At 39.2% G+C, this 24,538-nt stretch overlaps 1 protein-coding gene across 2 annotated transcripts in view; it reads right to left on the reverse strand.

Annotated features, from left to right (window-relative positions):
• Positions 1 to 24,538, reverse strand: part of USP45 (ubiquitin specific peptidase 45) — a 128,233-nt gene that overhangs the window by 18,244 nt on the left and 85,451 nt on the right. For both annotated transcript variants that reach the window (XR_014005981.1, XM_081186592.1), the window contains exons 2-8: positions 24,483 to 24,538; positions 23,834 to 23,937; positions 21,645 to 21,745; positions 12,394 to 12,545; positions 11,424 to 11,519; positions 9,812 to 9,942; positions 3,939 to 4,026 (exon numbers count right to left, since the gene is read on the reverse strand). Coding sequence is in view for 1 of the 2 variants with exons in the window: in XM_081186592.1 (XP_081042718.1) it covers positions 3,939 to 4,026; positions 9,812 to 9,942; positions 11,424 to 11,519; positions 12,394 to 12,545; positions 21,645 to 21,745; positions 23,834 to 23,937; positions 24,483 to 24,524 (714 nt within the window). In the remaining variant the exon portion in view is untranslated. The remainder of the gene's footprint in view (positions 1 to 3,938; positions 4,027 to 9,811; positions 9,943 to 11,423; positions 11,520 to 12,393; positions 12,546 to 21,644; positions 21,746 to 23,833; positions 23,938 to 24,482) is intronic.

Genomic DNA, 24,538 nt, shown 5'->3' on the forward strand with positions numbered 1-24,538 from the left:
TAAATTTGAAACTTAAATTGCTAATATTAAAGGTATCCATCAGCTGCCCCACTTCAAAGATAACTATGTTTCTTCAGGCAAGTAGCAAACTGATTACACAATTGTAGAATGATTATCTTTTTCCCCCTCTAAAAAAGCCATGGGAGAAACCCTGAAATGCCTAGAAGACAACAAAATTGCCGCCCTAATTTAATTGTTTTAATGGAAAAAATGCAGCTGTATTTACTGAGCCAGCTTTCTAACATACAGGACAATGACAAAAGTAATTAAAGTCAACCCGGTATCTTGGTGATGGGGTATTTGTTACAGGGCTCAGAACCTGTGGCTCACCAGATGTTGTTGACCTACAACTCTCATCATTCCTGACCACTGGCCATGCTGGCTGGTAGCAAAGGGAGTTGTAGTTCAGCAGCAGCTGGAGGGCTACCAGTTCCCTGCGCCTGACATAGAATCTATAAAAAAAACACTGGTATGGTAGAATGGCTAAGAGTGTGAACCAAAGTGCCCAGTTTGCTTTTGCCTCAATGTATATGAATATATTTAACATGTTTCAGCTTTCTCTCTCTATAAACAGCAGAAGCAGCAGAGAGACAAGGCAATCAGAATTGGGCCTGTGTTGCATGCGGGACAGAGATTAGCTCTTTTCCCCACTGTGGTCCAGATTGAAATAAAATACACAGACACACACTGAACCGCCTGTAAACCCTGCCAGGGAAGATTCCATCGAGTCAATGGAAACTTTATTGCTAGGACTTATAATGACTTCAGTGGGAGACAATTTCCACTGGAACTACTGGGGAGGGAGTGGAAAGGTTAACTCCTTCTCCCCATACATCATGGTTCCAATCCTTAGGGATGCCCCCCTAGCACAATTAACAATTGTGTTAGGGAGAGTGAGGCCACACACACAACTGAACTTCTCAAAACAGAAAATGTTAAGTATTAAATAAAGCCATAATGTTTGGGGGTGGGTTATAGCTAAAACCTATATGAACATAGCATTCAATGAAAATCTAATTATATAGTCCACATGTAGCCAAACATTTAATAATATTAAGTATCTTCCAACTAAGTCATGTTTTACTATGCAATGGCATTCTAGATATGGGCCTTTCTAAACTCATTCCTCACATGTGCTGATAAGATGTGTCAGTATCAACATCAGAAAAGAAGAGAGAGAAAATACAATTGTATTTCTAACTTAGAAATGATGTACTTGCTCCACTTATACACCTTAAAAAGAGAAGTACCATGATAAATGTCATATGAAATATTAACTACATCACTAGTGCACCAAGTAACAGCTTCTACTTCACGAGTATCTGACCTGGCTAGTGTATTAACTCCCAGTGCCTCAAGCTCTTTGTTCATCTTAAATCCAACAATATACTAAAGAGGGCTAATCAATAAATAACTCAGCAAGTTGGATACCATAAATGGGTTTAAGGCCATAAGCTACTCCCTTTTTGTTGGGATGAGTGCGTTGAACCATTTATTTAGGTCAAAGAAAACATAGTCTTTGAAGGGTTTGGGTGCAGCTAACAATGGCATCAGACATTAATCAATTAGCAGCAGGGTTCAAATACTTCAAGCCCTGGTGTGAAGCATCTCCAGTGCTGGAAAAACCAGACAACATGCAATTTTGACTGTGGTATTGACTATTTCCATTTGCTGTGCCGTTTTCAAAAAAGGCTCACTTACATACATTAATGTAATTTAGAAGGATGCAAATACAAAGAGCACCAAGTGTTTGGGAATAAGGAAGCATTCTGAGTCCACAAATGAGATTATCAGCATGAGTGAAAATTTGAAAGCACTTTAACAGGAAACAAAATGCAGGATCGACAAGCAATAGAGACTCCCTGCACTAAAAAAAAAAAAAGGTTGTCATAAATTTTAGTTTAAAGTAGTCTTTATATTATTGTATTTTAAAGGATCAGAATATTTTTTTATTTAAAAAAATAAAGATCATATTAAAAAAAAATTTAATTTATGCAGAATAGATGGTTCAGAAATAAAAGTTTATTATGGGGAAAGTGAAAAACGTGGCTATTTGACATTTTAGCAAGACTGGTCTAAACTTTTACACTCAGAGTAAATACATTTAAGAGCAGCATGAAAAACAGGAAGTTTTAAAGGATTCTGGTGGCAGACAGATTGCTCTAGGCTTCCCTTCAAATAAAAAACAAAACACATGGTAGTGACACTCTCTAACAATAGCACGATTAACAGCTGTGGGGTTCCCATGACAGACAATGTTGCTCATGTTTTGTTTCAGACTGGCACAACTGTCACGGCTCACAAGATTGACCAGATCCACAAATCTGACATTTTCAGTTTGTCACACATCTATAAAATCGAAAAGGGGGAAGGGGGAGAAATCCCAAGAGCTTTTACTAGTAATGTCCCTTGCTGTGATGCCTGAGGTGATAAATTCCCAGTTCATACTATTCCACCATTATGGCAAAACATGGGTTTAATTGTTATCAAGGGGTGGGATCAAGCTTTGTTTGTTCGTAAGTGGAAATGGGACTAGGAAACAACTTCTACACAGCTTTTCTTTTTCTGGTTTAAGTAAGACTAGAATGCATAATTGTTGGCAAGGTAATGAAATAAACAAATAACTTTTAAGGCCCAGCAAAGGATGTGTGCTAATTTTGGTTTATTTATTCTAACATAGTATTATTCTAACATAGTATTGGCCAACATTCTATTATAGGCAAGCATTTTCTTGCTATAAAATTTTGCACAAAGTGATCAAGTGTTTCATATCTTAATATCTAAGGGGCTTCTCTAAACAGGAAAAAATTCTCCCATTTCTACTTTTGGTTCTAAACTAAAGCATAAGAATGTCTGAAGTGCTCACGCAACAATCTCAATATTTCCCCCCTATGTTTAACCTATAACTTTATTAGCTAATTAAGCATTAGGGATACTTTTATACTCCAACACCCTAATAGTGTACATGCAAAACCAAAGCATATTGTAAGCAACCTTGTCCACCAGCAATGATACACGAAGAGCATTTCAATAAACCTAAACATGCTGTGTGATGATGACACAGCTGAACAGGACTGTGTGCACCCCATTACATTGGTTTATTTTCCAGCTGAACAAGTTAGAGGGAGATCCCAGGACAAAGCAGGCAGTTTCCACATTGACTCATGCCATGTAAGATTTTCTTGTCCTTATTTACACTGTACAGTGACATCTAAGACTTGTGGCTTCAAACCAAGGATTCCACAAGCTATAGCGAACAACCTGGTGAGTAGCCAGACCTTACTGAAGCTAAGGAGGTGGAAAATTACTGAGAGCCTCATGTTAAATTGCCCTCAGATTACTAAACAAAGGAAGACATGAATACAACTAAATAGGAACAAAAAGGAACAAAAACAGAAACATATTTGCTACCGTTGCACAGATGTGCTAGCTTTGCTGGGCCTGGAGTCCAAGGATCCTCTCAATGCAGTAATATCTTTAATACAGTGGTACCTTGGGTTAAGTACTTAATTCGTTCCGGAGGTCCGTTCTTAACCTGAAACTGTTCTTCACCTGAAGCACCACTTTAGCTAATGGGGCCTCCCGCTGTCGCTGCGCAACCAGAGCATGATTTCTGTTCTCATCCTGCAGCAAAATTCTTAACCCGAGGTACTATTTCTGGGTTAGCGGAGTCTGTAACCTGAAGCGTATTTAACCTGAAGTGTATGTAACCCGAGGTACCACTGTATAGAATCATAGAATTGCAGAGATGGAGGGGACCACAAGGATTATCTCATTCAACACCCTGCAATGCAGAAATCTTTCAAGCCCCAACGTGGGGCTTGGACCCAGATTAAGAGTCTATTCTGCTTGTCTCAACTACCATATCAGAGCACCAAAAAATAGTTGAAATGTAAGTTTAGGTCTACTGCCTACTTATTGATTTACAAACTTATCACCTTTGTCTCTTCTATTCTCATTGCATCCAGCAAATAGTGGAGAACTTCTTGGCTGTCCTGCTGTTGAAATCCCTTAAAGCGAGGAGCCCTGCAAAACGGGAGAGAAGAAATGAGTACGTCTCTAGCAGATGAGTTTTCAGATTCAATAATAAGGTAATTTATATACAAATGTGTGTTTGCTAAGGAATCAAAAGAAAACCATGACCAAAAAGAGAAAACCACAGCAAGAAACAGGAATATATAAAGGTGAAAGGGAGGTGGAAAGCATATAAGCTTTGCTTACTTTTCAAAAAGATTTCAATATGAGACATAGCTGAGAGGCAACAAAACTCAAAACTGTAGGGGCAACACTTGAGAAAAGAAACAACCTTATCACAGTGGTGTCAAGTTTCTCCTACACAAGTGAATGGCTGCCATTTGCTCCTATGACAAAAAATAAATGCTGGAATCGTGGCCAAAACCACCAACCCACCACCTCTGAGATCAAAAGGCTGATCTTAAATCTGCAGAGATGTTCACAAATTTATTCAGGCAGCCAATTTTCAGAAGGACAGTCCACAGGGCATTACGATTTTAGAATAAATGCTGGAAATTTACAGACCTTCACTCTGAACACATAATGACATGTTTTTTTTTAGTTCCAGTAAAAAATATTTAAAGGTACTTGAGTTTGAGTATATTGAGGGTTATACAACAGCTATTATAAAGTATATGAAGGCTAATCTTAAAAGTCCTGCAATATGTAGAATAGCAGGCAGCTTGCTGCTTTGCTGAAAAGAGCAGCAGAGTATTGTCACATTAGTGCAGCAAACAGGGGACATTTTATTAGCAAAGAAAAGGAGTGCACACTACCAGCTGTCTTAGATGCACAGTGCCAGGTGCTTAATGAAAATTAAGAATAAGTTTTAGCTCACCATTACCAGCATTGTTCCTATAAAAATATTCAACTTTCCATAAAAAGACTGTGGCCCTGTTCACACATAATAGTAAAATATAGTTAATGGTTTATAATAATCACACCTGAGTGGGCTCTTTCACTCTTCCCTGCTTGCGCTAGGAAGAAGCCATGCAAAGCCAGGCTTTCCTGGTAATCAAACTGGACATACTGATCATAGTTTGTTAAAACAAACCATGATCCCTGGTTCAGACATAACACAAAGGGAGGGATCAAATTCCCCACTGCCTGCTCCCCCCCCCCCCAGCAAATATACAGAGTAGTGAAAGAGTCCTCTTAGGTGCATTCACAATAAATTGTTAACTGTGGTCTTTCCAAGCAAGACTGCAGAATGCAAATGTGATGGATACATGTATCAGGCTTATAAATAGTGATTAGCCATGGAAAGTAAGTACTGTATTGTCTCAAGGTGAAGAGGCCAGAAACCATTACAGAAGTTTGATCTTTATTTATTTTAGACCTAAACACAGATCAGCAACAGACTTTGGTGGACTGATTTCTTAAACTGAAATATTATATTCAGAGTCTGGTCAGTTTTAAAACAAACAGTAATTCTTACTGCAGAATACTATACATTCTTATCTAAGCTGCCCCTGAAAGGCACTATCTCATGGGAAACTGAAACTTGTTTGTAAATACCAGTAAATGTCAAAGCCATTACTTATTTGCGTAGAGAAGTGGAATGGGACACATGCACAACGCCTGTCCCCTCCTCTTGATATACAATCCAGAGTATAATTGACAGAACACAGCTTATGGTGATATTTAATAAAACTTGAAGTTATGGGGAAAGAAAGAATTTCCTGCTTTGGCCTGTTCCACCTTTTAATAAAATTAGAAGAACTGATTCCAATTTTTGTTTTAGCCTAAGGAGAGATGTTCTGAACAGTAGGAGCAGCAGAAGAATTTTCAGTGTATGTCAGCAACTTGTCCTGTATACAGTAATTTCATTTGTCATTTGCCCAACCAAGGCCTTTTCAGTCAAGGTCTTATACAATTGTACCAGTTAGTGAATATAAGAAGAAAAATGTTAGAGCTAGCCCAAAATTTCTCATAAAGTATTTCTTTTTGAAGTTTTCCCTTTTTCTCACCTACAGTTGAAAAAGAGGACACCTGGCAGAACATTTTCTGAATCTTCTCTGCCATTTATTGTGACACAAGCCATCAACACACTTTCTACTAGAACTACTTACATTTTCCTTTTTAAAAAACTCAGTTTTACTCTGCCCCCCCACCCCACCCCAGCCATTTTATTCACAACAAGTACTTGTGAAGTGGGCTAGGAGAGGCTGAGAGATGAAGGCTGGCCCAAGGTCACATACTATAAAGGTGTAATCAACACACTTTTCAATATAAAATGACAAAAGTACAGCAGTTTAAAAATATGACATTTCGTGGTTAAGCCAGTTGCTTAAGGCCTATGAGCAATAAATATTAACGTCTGTTAACATACAATACTGCACTAAAATTCTTAGTGAGAAATGGAAAGATTTCTACAGGAAACCTTTGTCAAAAAAGCTAAAGAAAGGCGAGTGGGGGAGAGTGTATAGGAAAGGGGAAATAGAAAAGCTCTAATCAGCATTGATATGTTCAGATTTGACAACTAAAAGATGTGCATTCTTGTCTCCTTGAAAATATGCTCCAAGCAAGATCCTTGGCAAAAGTGGAGGACTCTAAGATGGTTGGTTGAACTGACCGTTCACAGATGTGCTAACATATGGAAGCCAGTGTCAATGCGCTACAACCTGTTGTACAGTGTCAGCAGTATAAATGACAGAACAGGTTGAATTCCTGTTAATGGCCATAAGTAGTGAAGGACAACTGTGACAGCTATGTCATGGCAACTCAAGTCTACCATCTCAGTGCTCAACATGGTACAAAACAGAACTGTTTTGAATAACACCTAAATATTTAGCCAATACTTAGATATAGCATCTATTCATTTTAAGTGAAGGAGAATTTATTTTAGGTAAAACTTTCATGATTCGATTGTCAGTAACCAAATATGCACTGTTAATTATCAACTCCAAGGAAAAAATTAAATGTCAAGACTGCCACCCTGGACTCCTTCAGGATATAAACTAAACAAACATTTCACTGCATCAGCCAAGCATCATCATGGTAGGCATAGAAACAGGTAAACAGAAAAAGAAGCAGAATGCTTTGATCTGCAAAACAAGAAACAATGTTTTTCTTCATCAAACAAATAGCTTGAAAACGTAATGGTGTACCTTAAGAATGGGTGGGAAAGTTTTGATAAATATTTTTATGGATAATAATAAAAATTGTAGCGATATCAATATCAAAGGTTTATCACAAGAAACCAGTATGCCACAAGAAATACAGTATGTCACCAGTATGCCAGGTTCGAGTTAATAGTGAATTTAAAAAGCTTAGAATTGTAAAACATTTAAAGTCACAACGATCTTAGATTACTTTTTGACCCTCACTTGCAGAGCCCCTTTCAAAGTGCTCCGCGAGACAGCACTTTGAAATGGGCTTAGTGAGACCCAAAAGTAAGCCCCTTCCAAAGTGCTTTGCATAGGGCAAGGAGCCTCTGGCCCTTGGACTTAATCAGGTCTGCCAAGTCTCCCCATGTGGTCCATGAGGCTATTTCAGACAAGCCACAGCCACATGGAGAAAGTAGAAGACCAGTTCAGCCAAAAAAGGGTTTGCAAGCACTGCGAATGACCTGATCTGTGGTGTCTGCAAAGCGCTTTGAAAGGGGCTTAGCAAGACTCTTGTTTCAAAGGTGCTGTGCAAGTGCAGGGGAAAAGGCACATGATGTCACTGTGATATTAAGTAACTGACTTTAAAACTTGCCCCAGGAGAGCCAAGGGAGATAACGATCCACCATACCCCCAAGATTGGACAGTAGGTACCACTAATCAGCTGTTCAGAAGAGCCAGCAAACTCTCTTTTGACTGAGCCAGATTTTTACCTGCCACATGTGATGTCATATATGATGTACGGTGTAGGGAAGATGAGTGTGGCTCGGATAAAGTGGCCTTGTGGACCAAACAGGGAGGCCTGGCAGACCCACAGGTCAAAAGTTTCCTATCCCAAATTTATGGGAAGAAAAACAAATGGTGTATTAGGTAATGACAATGAAGAAACATTTACATAGGGTAGGATAGAATTTCAAACTCGTCTGAATCTTTGATAGCATTCTTGGATTGCAAGAGTAGTTGTAACTACAAATATTAAAACATGCTTAAGAATTTTCTTTTTTAAAGTGTAGATATTTTAGAAACTTGAGGTAGTTGTATACTAACAGCACCTCACCCTACATAATTGTAGAGAGGAAGGATAACAGGATTCTAAAAATAGGAAATTATCCTGTTCCTATTAATTGTAAATTTAAAATTAATGGAGAATGAGGGGGCAGGGGAGAAATGCCTCCCATTCATTTGTTTAGCTCTGGATAGCACAAAATAGTACCCATGGGCCCCACTTCACCCTTGGACACTTCCCTTGGTTCCTGTCAAGGCCCTCTGTCCTTAGCACCAGCAAAATCACAATTTTATCAAAGGTGCATCTAACGGTGGAATTCCAGAATGTTTGCTCAAAAGTCTCATTGAATTCAGCAGAGCTTGCTTCACAGATCTTAAGCCACAGATTTAAGGCTGCAATCCTAAATGTATGTAACTAGGAAGTAAGCGCCATTTAAAACAGTGGCACTTATTTCCATGTAAACATAGTGGAGAATCTCAGGCCCAAGAGCTATATGAAACTCTTCAGATCTCTATTTACTTCTTAGTACTCTCCCTAAGCCACACCTCTCTCTGGCCCTGTTCCCATACTTTTCCTGAGTGCTTTTGCCTGGCCGGAATATGTGTCCTAAAAGTGTGATAATTATTACCTTGCTTGGGGATAAGTGTGTATATGTTTGTGTGTGCATGAACACACATCCCTCCATTGCTCTGCCCACATACATTGCTCTACCCACTTGACCTGTGGAACCACCCGCCACTAGAATGCAGTCCATAGAAGGTTCTTTGTGAAGGAACGTGGCCTTGAGGCTGAAAATTGTATATATGATTTACAGATGTATAGGATTGTGTAGCTGATGCCTTAAAAAATCTAGAGCAAAAAGAAGTGACACATATACTAAGTGGTGGTATTTTTCAATCTGAACCATCTGTGGTTATCCAGAAAAAGAACCAAGATGAGACAAGTTCCTATTTTGCCTACTATGTGACTTTCTCATTTTCTTACAAGCTCCTGGCTTTTCTAAGCTCCAAATTACAAGACACCATAGTTATCACTGCATTATTGCTAATAAAGAAAACGTTACCCAGCAATACTAAAGCACAAGTGTGGGTTTTTTAAAAACACCAATAACTGCATTTTTTGAGCACACCAAGCAGAAACAAAGCTCCACTTTCCAATTCAGATGAAAATCTACTCAATAGCAAGGAGTACTGCCATAATACCTGGCTTCACAATTTCTTCCACTGATAAAATTACCCAGCCGTAACAAATAAAAGAATTATGTCCTCTTAGTACATAAATGTTGTGTGAGCCACTAAGTCTCTAGATAAGTCAAAAGTCTGCATCCCTAATATTCAGAATAGTGGAAAACAAACAGAAGGGCCCTGTAGCTATGCACACAATCTGTCTTAGCAAAACGTCTGACAGCTGCAACACTAACAAAATTAACAGTGGATGAATTAGTACCAGACGCAGAACAGTTGCTATAGAAAGAATCATCAATTTATTTCTTTTTTCCTCAATAACCGAACAGTTAAGAGGGGAAAACTCGTATAAAAATCCTTGCCGTTTTATTTCAACATGATACACCATAATAAATTTCTACTGATCTAAATAAAAATGATTATGTTAGGCAAAGCATTTCAAATTTAACGTGTGGATGCCATGCATGTGAAACATGCTACCAACGTGAAGTTGCTCTTACTTTTGACAGAGCTGGCTGAAAAGAACTTTGGGAGAAAGAGGCCCTTTTCCAGTTTCTTTCATGCTATGAAGGAACAGGAACATAGCTGAAGTCAGTGGCCCAGGACTTGAAAGGTTCACTACCAAAGGTTCCTTTAGGATCAAAATAAATATCAGATGTTAATTCACAGTACCTCCTCTTAATTTATAAATGTAAACTAAACAGTTGATGAAACAGCTAATTAAAATTTGGAAAAGGGGGGAACCCTAAACCTCTCAAGGTTAGCACTTCATGTGTAAAGGAAAACAATTTGTAGAATCCTATATTTAAAATATAGCATTTTGTTTGAGGACAGTCTACTTGGTGAGCATTTTGAACAAGCAAACAAAGAACAAAGCAAGATTTAACATGCCTTGCCATGTATCAACATAAGGAAGTGCAATATATAGACTAAAACACATTTTACAAGGATATTTTTTTTAAAAAGTCAGGTGTGATTTTTAATTTTGTTTTAGAGATGAGCATGAAAAAGACATATGTGGGTTGAAATGTTATTCGGAGACAAAATTGGACATCAGTTTCTCCTTAAAACAGTGGTTTTCAACCAGTGTGCCATGGCACCCTGGGGTGCCCTGAAGGATGGTCAGGGGTGCCGCAGGCAACACTGGCCTCTGTCCCTCTTTCCTTTTGATGCCCTCTGCATCTCTGCCTCCTAAAGGCTTGCACAGCTGTTTGTTGCAGCAATCCTGGCTACAAGTTCCCCAGGTGAATGGCGCCTCTGGGGCTGGCCAGGGGGTGCTGGTTGCCAGGAGCTGCAAGGAGGAGCCCAGTCAGCCAGCCCTTGCTGTTGGGAATGGAGAAGTGGGAGGCCGAGCAGGCAAGCAGGCACCACACTGACCTTTCTTGTGCTTGCTGTGTGCAAGCCTGCCTGGGAGCTGAGTGCCCAGTGCTGAAGTTGAGCCTTTACACCTGGCAGCACCCGCTGCTTCCACTGCTGCCTCCCAAAGTAAGGTGCTCACATTCACCTTTGGCTAGCCTCCATTAGGCCACTAAGGCTGGAGGCATCCTCTTCCCAGGCCACTGTGGGGCAGTGTGAGGAGGCACCTCTCTTTGGGATGGGGGGGGGCAGCTCAGAGAGCAGGGTGGCAGAGGAGTGGGGAGAGGAGAGGAGGTTTGAAAAAGGTGAGAGGCTGCCAGCTATGCATACAAGGGGTGACATAACTGGGCTCTTGAGCCCCACAGGGGCTCCACATTAAGAATGTAGTTGGTCAAGGGAGCCTTGGACTGAAAAAGGTTGAAAACCTCTGCTTTAAGAAATAAGAACACTTCTAAATCTAAAGGTCCATCTAGTCTCACATCCTGTTCCAACAGTGACCAGACAACTACAGGAAGCTGGAAGCAAAACTCAAGTCACACTTCTCTTTTAATTTAGCAGAACATCACTCCAGTCACTAATTTTATAGAACAATATGTCTAAAAACAAAAGTAGAGGCAGATATCATGATCACTTAATAAATATTAAATTGGTCAAGAATATATTCACCATCATCATTTTTCAATATCCAGTCAATGCCATTCCCAAAGGAGGGTCCTCTGAATATTTCACACAAAGCATTTCTCACTAAATGCTTACCAGTTGAGATGCAGGACTCTGACCAATTTTAAGCTTTGTCCCCTTTTCTTTAACTTCACACATTAGTTCATTTAACAAGTGTGTCTGTGCCATGTTCTAAAGAAAAAAGGAAGGAAAATGTTATAGATGGCATTTATTTATTAACTGGACTACTCTTAACAAATTATTATTGAAAGTGAATTTATACTGTGGCAAGCATAATTCTCCTTAATGGCAGTAGAATAATCACAATCCAAAGAGCTCCTTTAGAACATATGCCCAGCGAGGCTTCTGACCATTTATTTAATGTGCAGCTGCCTATGCTACATCAAAAACTGCTTTCGAAATTCCCTCAAGTGTCACAGGTTTCAAGTTCTGCAAACTGCCATTTTAAAAATACCTACTTCAAATTCTAACTGGTCACACAGTTAGCAGCAACAGCACTCCCCGGACTGAGAGAAAAGCTGCTTCTACACTAGCTGCTCAGTTCAAAATTATCATAGTTTCTTCACTCAACAAATAGATCAGCTAGATGGCATCTTTAGATCAATGTTTCTCCTTATTCCTCCTCCATTCCATTTAGAAGGTCATTTATTTTGACTATTTTTAATTTAAAAAAAGAGTAGCACAACTCCAGCAATAGTAGATCACCTTTGTGCTACAGTTTAATTAAAGCTGGTCCTTGCACTTCTCCTTATCTCCTACTACCCCTTGAAATGCAACTAACTACAAGAATAAAGGTACTGATATGTTGCTAAGTAATATAAAATAATTGAAAATGTAGCCCAGCATCAGGTGAAAGTTCAGAAAACAGGATGGAGCTGTCCTAGGTAGCCAGTGCAGCAGAAGGCTAAAAAGGAAATTCATTATGCAGTCTTACCAAATTTTTAACAGTGTGTTTCGGAACCCAAGACAAAAATAAGTGCAACCTGCAGCCTTAATGAAATACACAGGTGTACTTCAGAATACGGTGGTGCATCTTAATTCTTACCTGCATGACAGCATTAAAGAAGCATGTGTTCCCTAGGTTATTAATGCCTTTAACCGGAACTGATGCCCAACTAGAGCTGATGCCTTTGCCCTTTAATATGTCACTTGCTTCATTGTTTTCTCCATGTAACCATATAATTTTTGAGGATGAACCTTTAATAGAAAAGAAATAGCAGTAACAACTATGGGTAGAAAGTCACTGTGTGCTTATGAAACTGATATAAAAGACAAAGCAGTGAAGACTTATCCACAGATGCTTGATCAATAAAACCTAATTAGAATAACACCAAGTTCCTTAAGGTATTTGAACACACTTTTTTGAGTTTGGGGATCAGCTAGCACATGTACCATCACATGTGCTGAATACCATGGTTGTACTCTTGACATAGGAAGGTTTGCTAGTCAGACTCTTATTGTCCTGTCATATTAGCTGTTCTCAAACTCATAAAAGTGTGTAAGCAAAATGTTCAAACTACAGGCAATATCCGAACTTTCAATATCTGAGCATTGCAGAGAGTTGACTATATGTCCCTTGGGTTCCCTTCCAACTCATGCTTCTATGAACTACATGTTTAAGGGAATTTCTGACTCCCTTTTCTTTAACAGAAGTCTAAAATTTTCCCCAAAGGACCAGATTAGAGATACACCTTAACTGTGTGTTTAATCTTTGATGTAATTTGCTGTTATATTTTGTGGTACACCCACTGGGCTTTGCTGGAGCAATGTGATTGATTGATTGATTGGATTGATTGATAAATAAATAAATACCAGTTTTGAAAGCAGCTTAGGGTATTGTATGGAATCATCCGTTAAAAGGAAAAAAAACAAAATTTGGTGGGGCTAGCACATGCACCTTGAACAAGCCTAAAGCAGGTATTTATAATGGTAAAACCGTCATGTGTGAAGTGGCTCTCAGCCTTTATCCCAAACCAGCCACACATTTAGGTGTTCTCTGCTATGAGGGCTATACTTATATATAACTATATATCTAAATGAGGGTTATATATAGGTGTTGGCAGATCATATGATTAAAAAGGCTATAAAAATCTAAAGGCTATACCAGACTCATACATGTAGGGCAATTTCTGTGTCTTGCAATACTTCATACATATTTTCAAGTACATGGTAACATGCACTGTGTACATGACTCCAATGTTCAAGATGTGTAAGACACGTGGTATCTATGGCCCAAAGAATTATGGATAGCAGATTATATATGGCCACTGATTCAAAGGGCAGCAACAATGCTGTTCTATTAGCAAAGGCATTTGAGGCTGAAAAACTATTATCCTGCAAGGCGTGCTCCACTAACTTGAGACTTTGGGGTGGGGAGGATGATGTATATACCCAAGCATAACCCCAGTTTTCAACCCCTTAAAGTAAGAGAACCCTTAAACATTAAAACATAAATACACAGTTCAGAGAACAGCATTACTTTCTGAAATAATCCTAAATATTCTGGGTTGGACACATGAAAAGTTAGTTATCAATGGAGCCAAACAGTCATGACTTAGTATCATGTTGTTGATCATCATGGTCATTTCAACCATCAATATAAAGAAATATACATCCTATCCATACTATACAGAATGCACATAGATACACCATTAAAAGACAGTGTTAGCCAATTTATACATACGTATATATTTTAAAATGCAAACCAAAATATTTAAGTTTCTTTATTTCCTTGACAATCAGGTCACTACAGTCCACCATATTATCCGTGATGAACATTCTTCTCAGTTTTTAGCCATGACTTAAGTCCTATTGATTTAAATGGGAACCAAGTGCAAGTAACAGTCTATAGTCTACAAACTTCCATTATTTCCCTTAATATATCCAAGAATCACACAACACTCCCCTCACAGCCTCTGTTGACTATTATACTAGGTCTGAAGGGACATTCATGGAACTTATAAAATGCAGAGTATATGCCACATGCTAGAAAGTCTAGTTCATAAATATTCCAGTGGTGGCAGAAGTGAGAATTGTGCAGCACAATTCAACACATTCCACTCAGACATTAGTCCCATTAAGTTAATTCTGACTTACTTCCAGGCAAAGTATGTATAGGATTGTAGCCTTAGCACCCTGCCCATCAGGAGAGCAAGAGCTCAAATAAGTTTGCAGCAGATCTTCAACAACTAGATGGATATCATGTTTTCCCTATAACATACTTGCACTGTTCTCTGCCCACCACAGTTCACCATGTGACGCGGACTTGTTAATTTAGAACAAGATGAAGCGACTGCTTGCTATTTGCCTTAAACCTTTAAAATCCAATATATTTAAACAAACTGCAATATAATGTGCTACCAGTACGGTGTCCTTGTATTTCCCTATTTGCCTTATTGCTTAAATATATATGGGGCAGTGAAGTTAGACAGCCATTAACTTGTAGCCTAGAGGTAATAAGAATACTTGAGACACAGTATTTAGCCTAGATTTCTACTAGCAACTTTCATACTGTCATGGCTGCTGTACTAAATATGAACATTACTGACATCTGCAGCATTTCAAGTATTGATTAACAATGCATGTCAATGTGAACAAGTTATGGACTTAATGGATGCCAAGAGCTGCAGTGCTGCAATCTACATTTTGACATATGAATTCATATATTTGCCCTAATGAGTTACATACTGAGGACTCATTAAGTGTTCTTGAGAAATAACTAAACAGACCTATTTACATTAACAGAACTCTCATACTGAAAGATTTCTCTATGCATTACCCTTAGATACTTACATCCTCGAATAGGGAGGTGGTTGGGGAGGGTGTGGGGGGACTATAATTAAATAATGAAAGAAACCAAATATGATTAAATATTCCTATTATAGCTGACATAAGATGGCCGGAATGATTTCCCTGCCTTCCAGTCAAAGCACATTTTTTTTGAAATTATGCCTGGGTTTGCAAAAGATGCAATTTCGTTTTTGACACCACCCCCACTGCCTGATGCTCATAATGAGGCAGTTCATATAGAATACACCCAAGTTCACTAATAGAGGCCAGTAAAAAGCAAACAAGACATGCCAGAAGATTCAGGAACTGCTTTACTGAGCTAGTTCTCTCTCTCTCTCTCTCTCTCTCTCTCTCTCTCTCTGTGTGTGTGTGTGTGTGTGTGTGAGAGAGAGAGAGAGAGAGATAAAGATAAAGATATATGAAACAACTGCATATTCAATATATTAGTGGGAACATACTTGTGCTGCACTTCGTACAACTGTGTGTGCCATTTTCTGCATGGATCAGCTGTGTGATCAAGTTCCCCATAAGGAACTTGGTGATGCAGCCAACCCTGCTGTGTCTCTAAGATCAGAAACCTGAGGGGTGCATTCTCCAAACGCTGCACCCATAAAAACCTCATTCACAATGCAAGTCTCTAAAATCTCCAGTGGCATAAAGCTTATACAACACGTTTATTAATATATCTCACCTAAACAGAGCTCAACAGAGCACATATGGCTCCCCGCCCCCACCCCCTGGCAAATGTTATCCTCACAACAATTATGTGAAAGAAAGTTAGGCTGGAAGATAAACCCACTGAGATTTATCACTAACCAGAGATTTGAACCCTGGATGTGTCTGTCTAAACCCAGCATCTATCTACTACCTTATACTGGCTCTTTTCTTTTAAAAGTAAATTAAAGTAGAAAGAATTTTTGCCAAAGTAAAAAAATAATACATAAACATACTGGTTACTTTTTATTTTTAAAAAAATTAAAATTGTGTACATAATCTGCATATTGGACTACCACAGTTGTTTCATTTATCCATCGGCATTCAACAACATCTGGGACAACATCTTAAAGTAAACAATGCTCACAAGGCCATCTGGACAAAACTGCAGGCAAAAATTAGAGCAGAAGCATATGGAAAAGCAGATTTTTCTCTCCCCTTCAGCAGTGCAGGATGACAAATGTCAAACCTAGATCTGTCCACGCTTCACTGTGCTATGCTTTGCAGCACCACCTGGCTCTCCTTGTACAGCCACCAAATATGGACAGCACTGCCACAGAGGACCATATCTGGAGGGCAAACTCAATAAAAGCATTTCATTTCATGGTTAAATGACAGCTTCACACAAGTAGCAAGGTTCTGTTTACTGAATCTCAAATGTGAATCATTCAGCGGTGGGGTGGGGGGGGGGGAGAGAATAAAACAAAACCCACCACAAAAAACAATGACTATGAACAGGACAGCTTTGTTACTAAGACATGAATACCCATATAATTATAAAATGCAGGAAGCCATAATTACACATCCAAACAGCACATTAGCTTAGCAGTTATCAGGAAACTGGAAATATAAAGAAAATGTGTTTTGTCAGTTCTTAAAATCCAATCCATAACCCAGACTGAAATCCTAAACACACTTAACTGAATTCACTGAACACAGTGGGAATTACTTCTGAGTAAACATGCATAGGCTTCCACTGCCATTTAAGGTGAAGTATGAGGATGTTCAATGGGACTTAAACTGAAGAAAACATGAACAGGATCTGATTGTTAGTTCAACTGCCCTAAGAAATGAAATCTACATACTTTGGCTTAGCTGATCTTCGCCCGAAACATTTTGCTTTTAATAGATATGAAGGGTATTTACATGTTCAGTGGCAATTTGAACTCCACAGAATTATTAAATCTGGCTGGTCCAGATCTGACCAAAGAATTCTGTTCCTTAAACCATTTTATAAACCTCTTTAACATTCAGAGAGGATTATAACCAGCACAGTATTCAGTTAAGGCCACACAGGCATAGGAAGTTCCCAACTTCCTTCTCCTCACTTGAAGAATGAGTTCAATGTGATCTACCCTGTCTCAGGAAACTTTGTAATGAAGTTATATTCTTTTTAAACATTTCAGTCTTACAATGCAATTTTTTTTTAGTTAGAAAAGCTACAGATCTACTGCAACTATCTATGTTTACAGCATACAGTATTCACTTCACAGACATACAAGACTGGCAGGACTTCTACATCAATTTGCTTTAACCATATTTCTTAGAAGAACTCTGTCTTCTGTACACACGTTTCCCATATTCTTCCTGAAACAATAATTTACAGGATGGGCAGATGATATAAAAGTAAAAAGAAAACAAATGTTCACTGTTTTTCTTTTATCAGAGGATTATGTTGTTGTTGTTGTTTTCCATTAAGTAAAATAAAAAGGGGGGAGAGAGAGAGAGATCAGGGAACATGTTTCAAGGTCAATGCTTTTCTCTAATGAATATTTCTCTGGAATAAAAAGCAAGGTTAACAGCTTTCTTTCCTTTTAGCACATTCACACAATGCTGTATTATAAACATATTGCCACTGTATTACAGAAAATTAAGAAAAACTGAAGCAGCAGTTTTTCCACCAATACTATGAAAAGGTTAAGATTTTCTAATTTAAATGAGAAAAATCAAGTGAATGCTCCATTCTTAAATGGCTGAAAAGACTATTGTGCCATTTTTTCCATACTATACTATAACACCACTGTATCAAAGAATTAAAATGACAATTTATTTATAGGGCAATGACAGAATAAATGGGTATTGCTCAATTTCATGAAGCAAGCACAAGCCCTCATCAGAATGGAGATATTATCCGCAGCACTTAGTGATAAACTCTCTACGTCTAGTTCTTTTACATGATCCCAGGCTTGAGTCATGGACTTCACCCTCCAATGTTGAGGTATTGCCTATTTCAAATTAAGCAATGAAACTGAAATAGTTTTTAACTGAGTCAGCACATCTGTAAGAAAATTCTCTTTCCTTGACTGGCGGCGTCCCAAAGGATCAAGAGGCATCCCAGTTACAGAGTGTCCTTCCCAAAGCAGGTTTATTTGGTCTTCAGGAGACAAGTGAAAACCATTTCATCATACAGAAACTTTATATTTTAAGTTGAAGAGTTATTTTTAATTCCTTGCCTGTGCTTCTCTTTTTAATTGTATTGTTAAGCCATGATTTTTATAGATTTGGGCCACAATCCACAGCTGAATTAAGTGTGCTTAAACCCACTGATTAAGTCTTCTTGGATTATAGTGTTTATTCGTTCTTTTGTTTTAAATCATGCACTTCATTTTAAACTAATCTAAGAGTTTTTCACTGTGGAGTGGTGTAACACATTTAAACAATAAAAAACGAGATTTGAGATGGTTTCATCAAAATGTTTTGCTAAGAGAACATGGGGCTGAAATCCCACATGACTAAATCCCCCTGATTTTAATGGATTTACTCTGATCAAATCTGCATTCAACCCTATGTTCTCACCCAAATACATCACATTCTAATAAAGCACAGGATCCACCTAACCAGTCCTGTCAGTGGAAGTCCAGCACAAGGACTTCCGCTTGCACAACAAGGCTTTCCTCCCTCTCCCTAACTGCACACCTCCTACCCACTCAGAATTGGCTCTGGGAGAATTGAGAAAATGACTCAAAACAGCATGGGAGTGATCTTTCCATCTGGCAAGCGGCAATGTTTGTGCAGACAGAACAACCGGAAGACCGCAATATTGAATTCCACCCACTTAGTTCAGGATTCTGTTTCCAACTCTGGCAAATTCACAAACAGAACATGATGGAAATGATAATTTATTTGCCCAGAACACCTTTAAAAGACTTAAATTACATCCACAATAAAATAAAAATAAATAGGAGCCTCCAGAGTGCATTGCAATAGCATCATCAATATTTTATAGCGTTCTCCTTCTGCAGAATATGATCGGACCTGTTCTCAAGGGAGATATTTGGAACAGTAACATATTTCTGGATCAGTTAAGCAAAAAAAATAGGTAGCTATTATAACTATTTCCCATCAATTTCTTCAAGTGCCTGATTAGATATAACCTGAACAGAACTCTTCCTAGAATGTTTTAGACTTAGTGTTTGTGCACACACACCCCTCCATTTCTCACCCCAACAGAGAAAGTAATAAATAAGCTGGAAATCCTATGTTTAATTGAACGCTGGACTACAAAAAACTACAACCACTAGTCAGACTATTTATTCGCATTATCTACTTCTATTGAGATACACTGCTCAAAAAAGTCAAGAGCTTATATAAATCTACATAAAGAGGTAATATAAACCTACAAAGTTTAATTACACATAGTTTGCAAAAATGCTATTTATAAGAATTGTACACCACTTAGTAAAAATCTTCAAGTGGTTTACATAAAAATGCAGTTGTAATAGAAATATTTGAAATATTAGTGAAAAAACCAGCACATTTTTAAACAGTAATTAACACTCAGTGTCAATGTTACGAATCTCAAAACATCAAGCTGCATTGCAAATTTTACAGAAACACTGCCACAAGCAATGATGGCAAGTACGACATAAATAAAAATGGTTTTCCTGCTCCCATGAACTGAAAGAAAAGATGCAGAGAAAATAATCTGCGTAAGCTTTGTTTCCAGTGATCAAGCACACCCTTGTTTCTAATTTCCCCCATTCCTAGAAAAGACTGGCATTCAAGCTGTAACAGCTCAGCATGGTTCCTGTGTGTTACATGTGCACTGGGTTCATGTGAAACTCACAAGTGTGCCATCACAACAATAATGCACCTGCTTTACTGGCAAATAAAACATAATGGCCTGCTAACCTTTTCCACAAAACTAGGTTCTGCTGAGTGGTTACTCCTTACAAAGCCCTTGCTTTATTCTTCCATGTTGTGCCAAACATGCCCTTTTAACCAAACAGATTACTTTTTAAAAGCCAGGGCAAGGAATTGGAGGATGGAGAAAGCAAAGAAAACAACATATTGTTGGATATGGTAAACCACTAGATCATAGTTGAAATCCACACAGCTGCAAGCATTCTTTTGGGAAACCCCACACTTGGGCTTATCTCAATTGCTTAATGTAATTCCCTGGGTCAGTCATGTAGAAGTAATATAATTTGCACATTTCTCCAGCTAAAGTTTAATCTTTACGAACTGCCAAGTGGAAAGATAGGATCCTGCTGCCACTCTAGTCCTTCGCATCCACACCAATCACAAGCATTTTGCTTTTGTCATTCCTCAAAATGTACCCAACAGGATATCTGTGTTCTCAACACCCCCACCCCTACATATTTTCCTTCCCTTCAAATGAATTCTCAGTTAAACTGAAACAGGACAAAGTTGTCGTGCCCAAGTTCTCATATTCTTGTTGGGCACATAGTATTTAGAAAGATTTCCATGTAATAAAGGTGGCAAAGTTATTTTTCAACACACTATCATATAGTTTATATGTTTCTAAAAGAACTGGTGGTGTTTGAACCACAAATACAGCAATTTTTCTTCCTGAGGGAAAAAAGGCTATTTTCATGGGCCTTTTGTTATCATCCTTTATATTCCTAGTACAAGGCTCTTCTAAGATGTAAGAGAAACACCTCTTGTAAGATGAAACCTGTTGCAATACAAACGCAACAGCCAAAAAAAGGTATGCATTCTGCTTAAAAGCTATACTAAGTTACTTAATATAAGTATACTTATGTATATCCTGTACCTCTCGCTTCATTACAAAATAACCTCTCAAACCTCAATACAACTAGATGTCAGGGTTTTCTAGACAGATGGCTAGAAAGCCTGGCACCGCTCTTTTGCAAGTGAACTACTGAGGTGATCTGTAGAGTTGTCATTGAGATATCCCTCATACATACATACATACATACATACACACATACATACATAATTTTATTTGTATGCTGCCTTTCCATAGTTAAAACTATGCTCAAGGCGGCTGACAACATGTAAAAAAAAATACACAATCACAAACGCAACAAAAGTAATCATAAACAATAAAAAAACCGAAAAGTACAAAATTGAAAAATTTCCACATAAATCATATTAAGATCTCAGATAAAGATACAAAAAAGTAGTATCGGTAACAGCAATTCCCCCCCCCCCAAAAAAACAACAAATCTTCCCTGAGTAATTCCCTAGCCCAAGAGTCTGTTCAGCAGCCACAGCTTTTGTAGCTAGAGTCAGCCAGAGCCCCACCCTCCCAGGCTAGGTGGGAAAAGGCCTGCAAGGCAGGGAGCAGGTCTTCCAGGACTCACAGCCAAGATGATCTCTTAAGATTCCCTGCTAAATTAGGTGCATTATTTATTAGCACTAAAGATAATTCATACGTTTGTTTGGTGCATGACTGTAATGTTGTGGGCCACACGGGACTCTTAAAGGACCTGCTGGATCTGCAAACCTCATGTTTAATTTCTCAAAAATAAAAAGAGGCATGATATCGACTTTAGTCTCATATAACTTTTATTAACGCAAACTTACTTGATTCATTTCTAGTAACATGTCTTTGGAGGAAGTCGACTATCTGCGCCAAAGCCTTCTTGTTACAGTGTGTTGATAGCTCTTCATTACATTCATAACACCTAGAATAAGGATTTAAAATGTTGTCATAACGATTTTCCAGGCAAATCTTAAATTCTTACGACTTTATATGAAGTCATAAAACATTGCGATTCCTTATTTCAGGTAATGTCTATATACAGACTGCATGTTACAACTACTATAAACAACATACAGTGGTGCCTCGCAAGACGAAATTAATTCGTTCCGCAAGTTTTTTCTTCTTGCGAGTTTTTCGTCTTGCGAAGCACGGTTTCCCATAGGAATGCATTGAAAATCAATTAATGCGTTCCTATGGAAACCGCTTGCCAGGCTGGCGGTGCGGAGAAGGGCTTTTCTCCCCACCGCAAGCCTTCAGGACAGGTACGGGAACAGAGGGGAAGGGGCGCAGCGCTTCTCCTCTGTTCCCGGGGCTTGCGGTGGGAGGAGGGTTTTTCCTCCCCACCGCCAACATTCAGAACAGCATTCTGAATGTTGGCGGTGGGAAGGAAAACCCTCCTCCCACCGCAAGTCTTCAGGACAGCCTTCCGAAGGCTGGCGCGGGGAGAAGGGCTTTCCGCCCCACCGCCAGCCTTCGGAGGAGCCTTCCGAAGGCTGGCGCGGGGAGAAGGGCTTTCCGCCCCACCGCCAGCCTTCGGAGGAGCCTTCCGAAGGCTGGCGCGGGGAGAAGGGCTTTCCGCCCCACCGCCAGCCTTCGGAGGAGCCTTCCAAAGGCTGGCGCGGGGAGAAGGGCTTTTCTGCCCCACCGCCAGCCTTCGGAGGAGGTCCGAGGACAGTGGGGAAGAAGCGCTGCGCTTCCCCGCTGTCCCGGAGATTTCCCTATGGGCTTTCGTCTTGCGAAGGAAGCCCATAGGGAAATTCGTTTTGCGAAGCGCCTCCAAAACGGAAAACCCTTTCGTCTAGCGGGTTTTCCGTCTTGCGAGGCGTTCGTCTTGCGGGGCACCACTGTATTCATTTTGGGACCTGAACCAAGCAAATTCCCCACCACCAGCACCACCTAGACCCTACTGATTTTGGCGGCGGCGGCAAAAAGAGACTGTGTAGCCACAATGCTGGGTGAGCATACTACAGTGCCTGGATGGGGATGTCAACAGTCCCCTCTCCAATCACAGGGAAGGCACAGACAGAAAGGGTTAAAACACCCCTGCTCCCAAACATATGATATTTAGTTTGGCTCTCGGTCACAAGGGCTGTCCAAAGCAACATTAGTGCCAATAGAACTTTTGCAGATGAACTGTGATCTATCCCTGGAAAGTAAAGTCCCTCTTAGGTATAAACAGTGTAGATCACTTTGCTACTATGAATCTGACTGCTTCAAAAAAGAAAAAGGGGGGGGGGAAGCCATGTATGAGAGAGGGGAACATGGGAGAGACTTTGTCCTTCCACAATTCCACCACCTCAACCACCACCAGGTGGTAGAGTGAGGGCTGGATCCCATAGCCATTACATATGGAGTAATTATCTTCTCAAACTACTACTGGAACCTCTATGTCTGATCCTGTTAACCCCTATTAACAGCAGGGGTCATCTTTTTCAGGGGTTGGCCTCTGGGAGGTCCAATGTGAAAAGGAGGTGCAGCAATTTCCCTTTTGAAAAGTGACACATTTGGTGGGTCTTCAGGTCACAAAACCCTTTTGGCATCACAGAATCACAACACTGGACCTGCAGGAGTAGCCAGTAAAAATGTTGTTGTTGTTGTTTCACAAATTTTGGGGGAGGCCGTAGGGTGGTAAAAAAACTGTAATAAAGCAGATGACCCATAGGAGCAGAATTTTTTATATATATAATATATTTTATACATATATAACCTCTGGGGAGCAGAAGCTACATTTCAGAGTCCACATTAACAAACTTCACATTCTAACAAGTTATTAGTTTGACATACTAGAATTATCATTCGCAATAAAACAAAGGACTTTCTTTAACCAGCTTATATTTTCTTGTTGAATAACTAAATCAAAAAAATGTTAGTGCAACTCCAAGAAGAATTTCATGTACAAAAGGAATGAATCACTGCATGTATGCATACCTGTATATTATGGGGTGTATAAGTGTATGTCTTCCCTCACAAACACACACAGCTTCCCCTCTCAAAACACAAATTTACTTACCATACGATCCATGTGCTGAGGTTGATTACAATGCAATGAGGCTCTCCTAGTGCATTCTGAAAATGCTTAAGCGAATGCTGGCCTTCTGAGTTTTGACTGCAGCCCTGAATTCATTAATAAAAATGTTAAACTACAGTTATCATAACAACTAAGTTCTTTAGTAAAATCAGCAAAATTTCTTCTTGTCAAGTTTCCGTTCCTTGGCTGACCTGTTGTAGCTTATATGACATTTTGAAGACCCCTGACAAGAGCAGCTTCTAAACAACCCAATGCCTAGATAAAGAGTAATTGTTCCAAAAATGTTACTCTTTATCCAGGCATTGGGTTATAATAGACACAAAATGGCCAAGCAATTTCATCATTTCAAAACATATGCACTGTTCTAATTCTGGCTTTTCTTCAAAACATCCAGACAAAAAGTCCTAAGGAATAACAAGCTGCTAGGCATACCTAAGCAAGAACTAAAGTGCTATTGTCCAGATGCCACAAATGAACAAAACTCCAAACACTTAGTCCTAGTCTGATTTCTATTGGTACTTTAGTGGAACTCTACTAAGTCGATGAGCTGCGTTATATACCTTGTTAGGGGCCAGAGGGCAGGTTAGAAACTATACATATTACATATCTTTAAAGTCACATATTTATTTACCTGAGTACCACATTTGAGGCACAGCCATATGTCAGAAGGCATTACTGGCTCACCAT

The sequence above is a fragment of the Podarcis bocagei genome (assembly GCF_964188305.1).
Source record: "Podarcis bocagei genome assembly, chromosome: 3".
In the NCBI taxonomy this organism is placed as follows: Eukaryota; Metazoa; Chordata; class Lepidosauria; order Squamata; family Lacertidae; genus Podarcis; species Podarcis bocagei.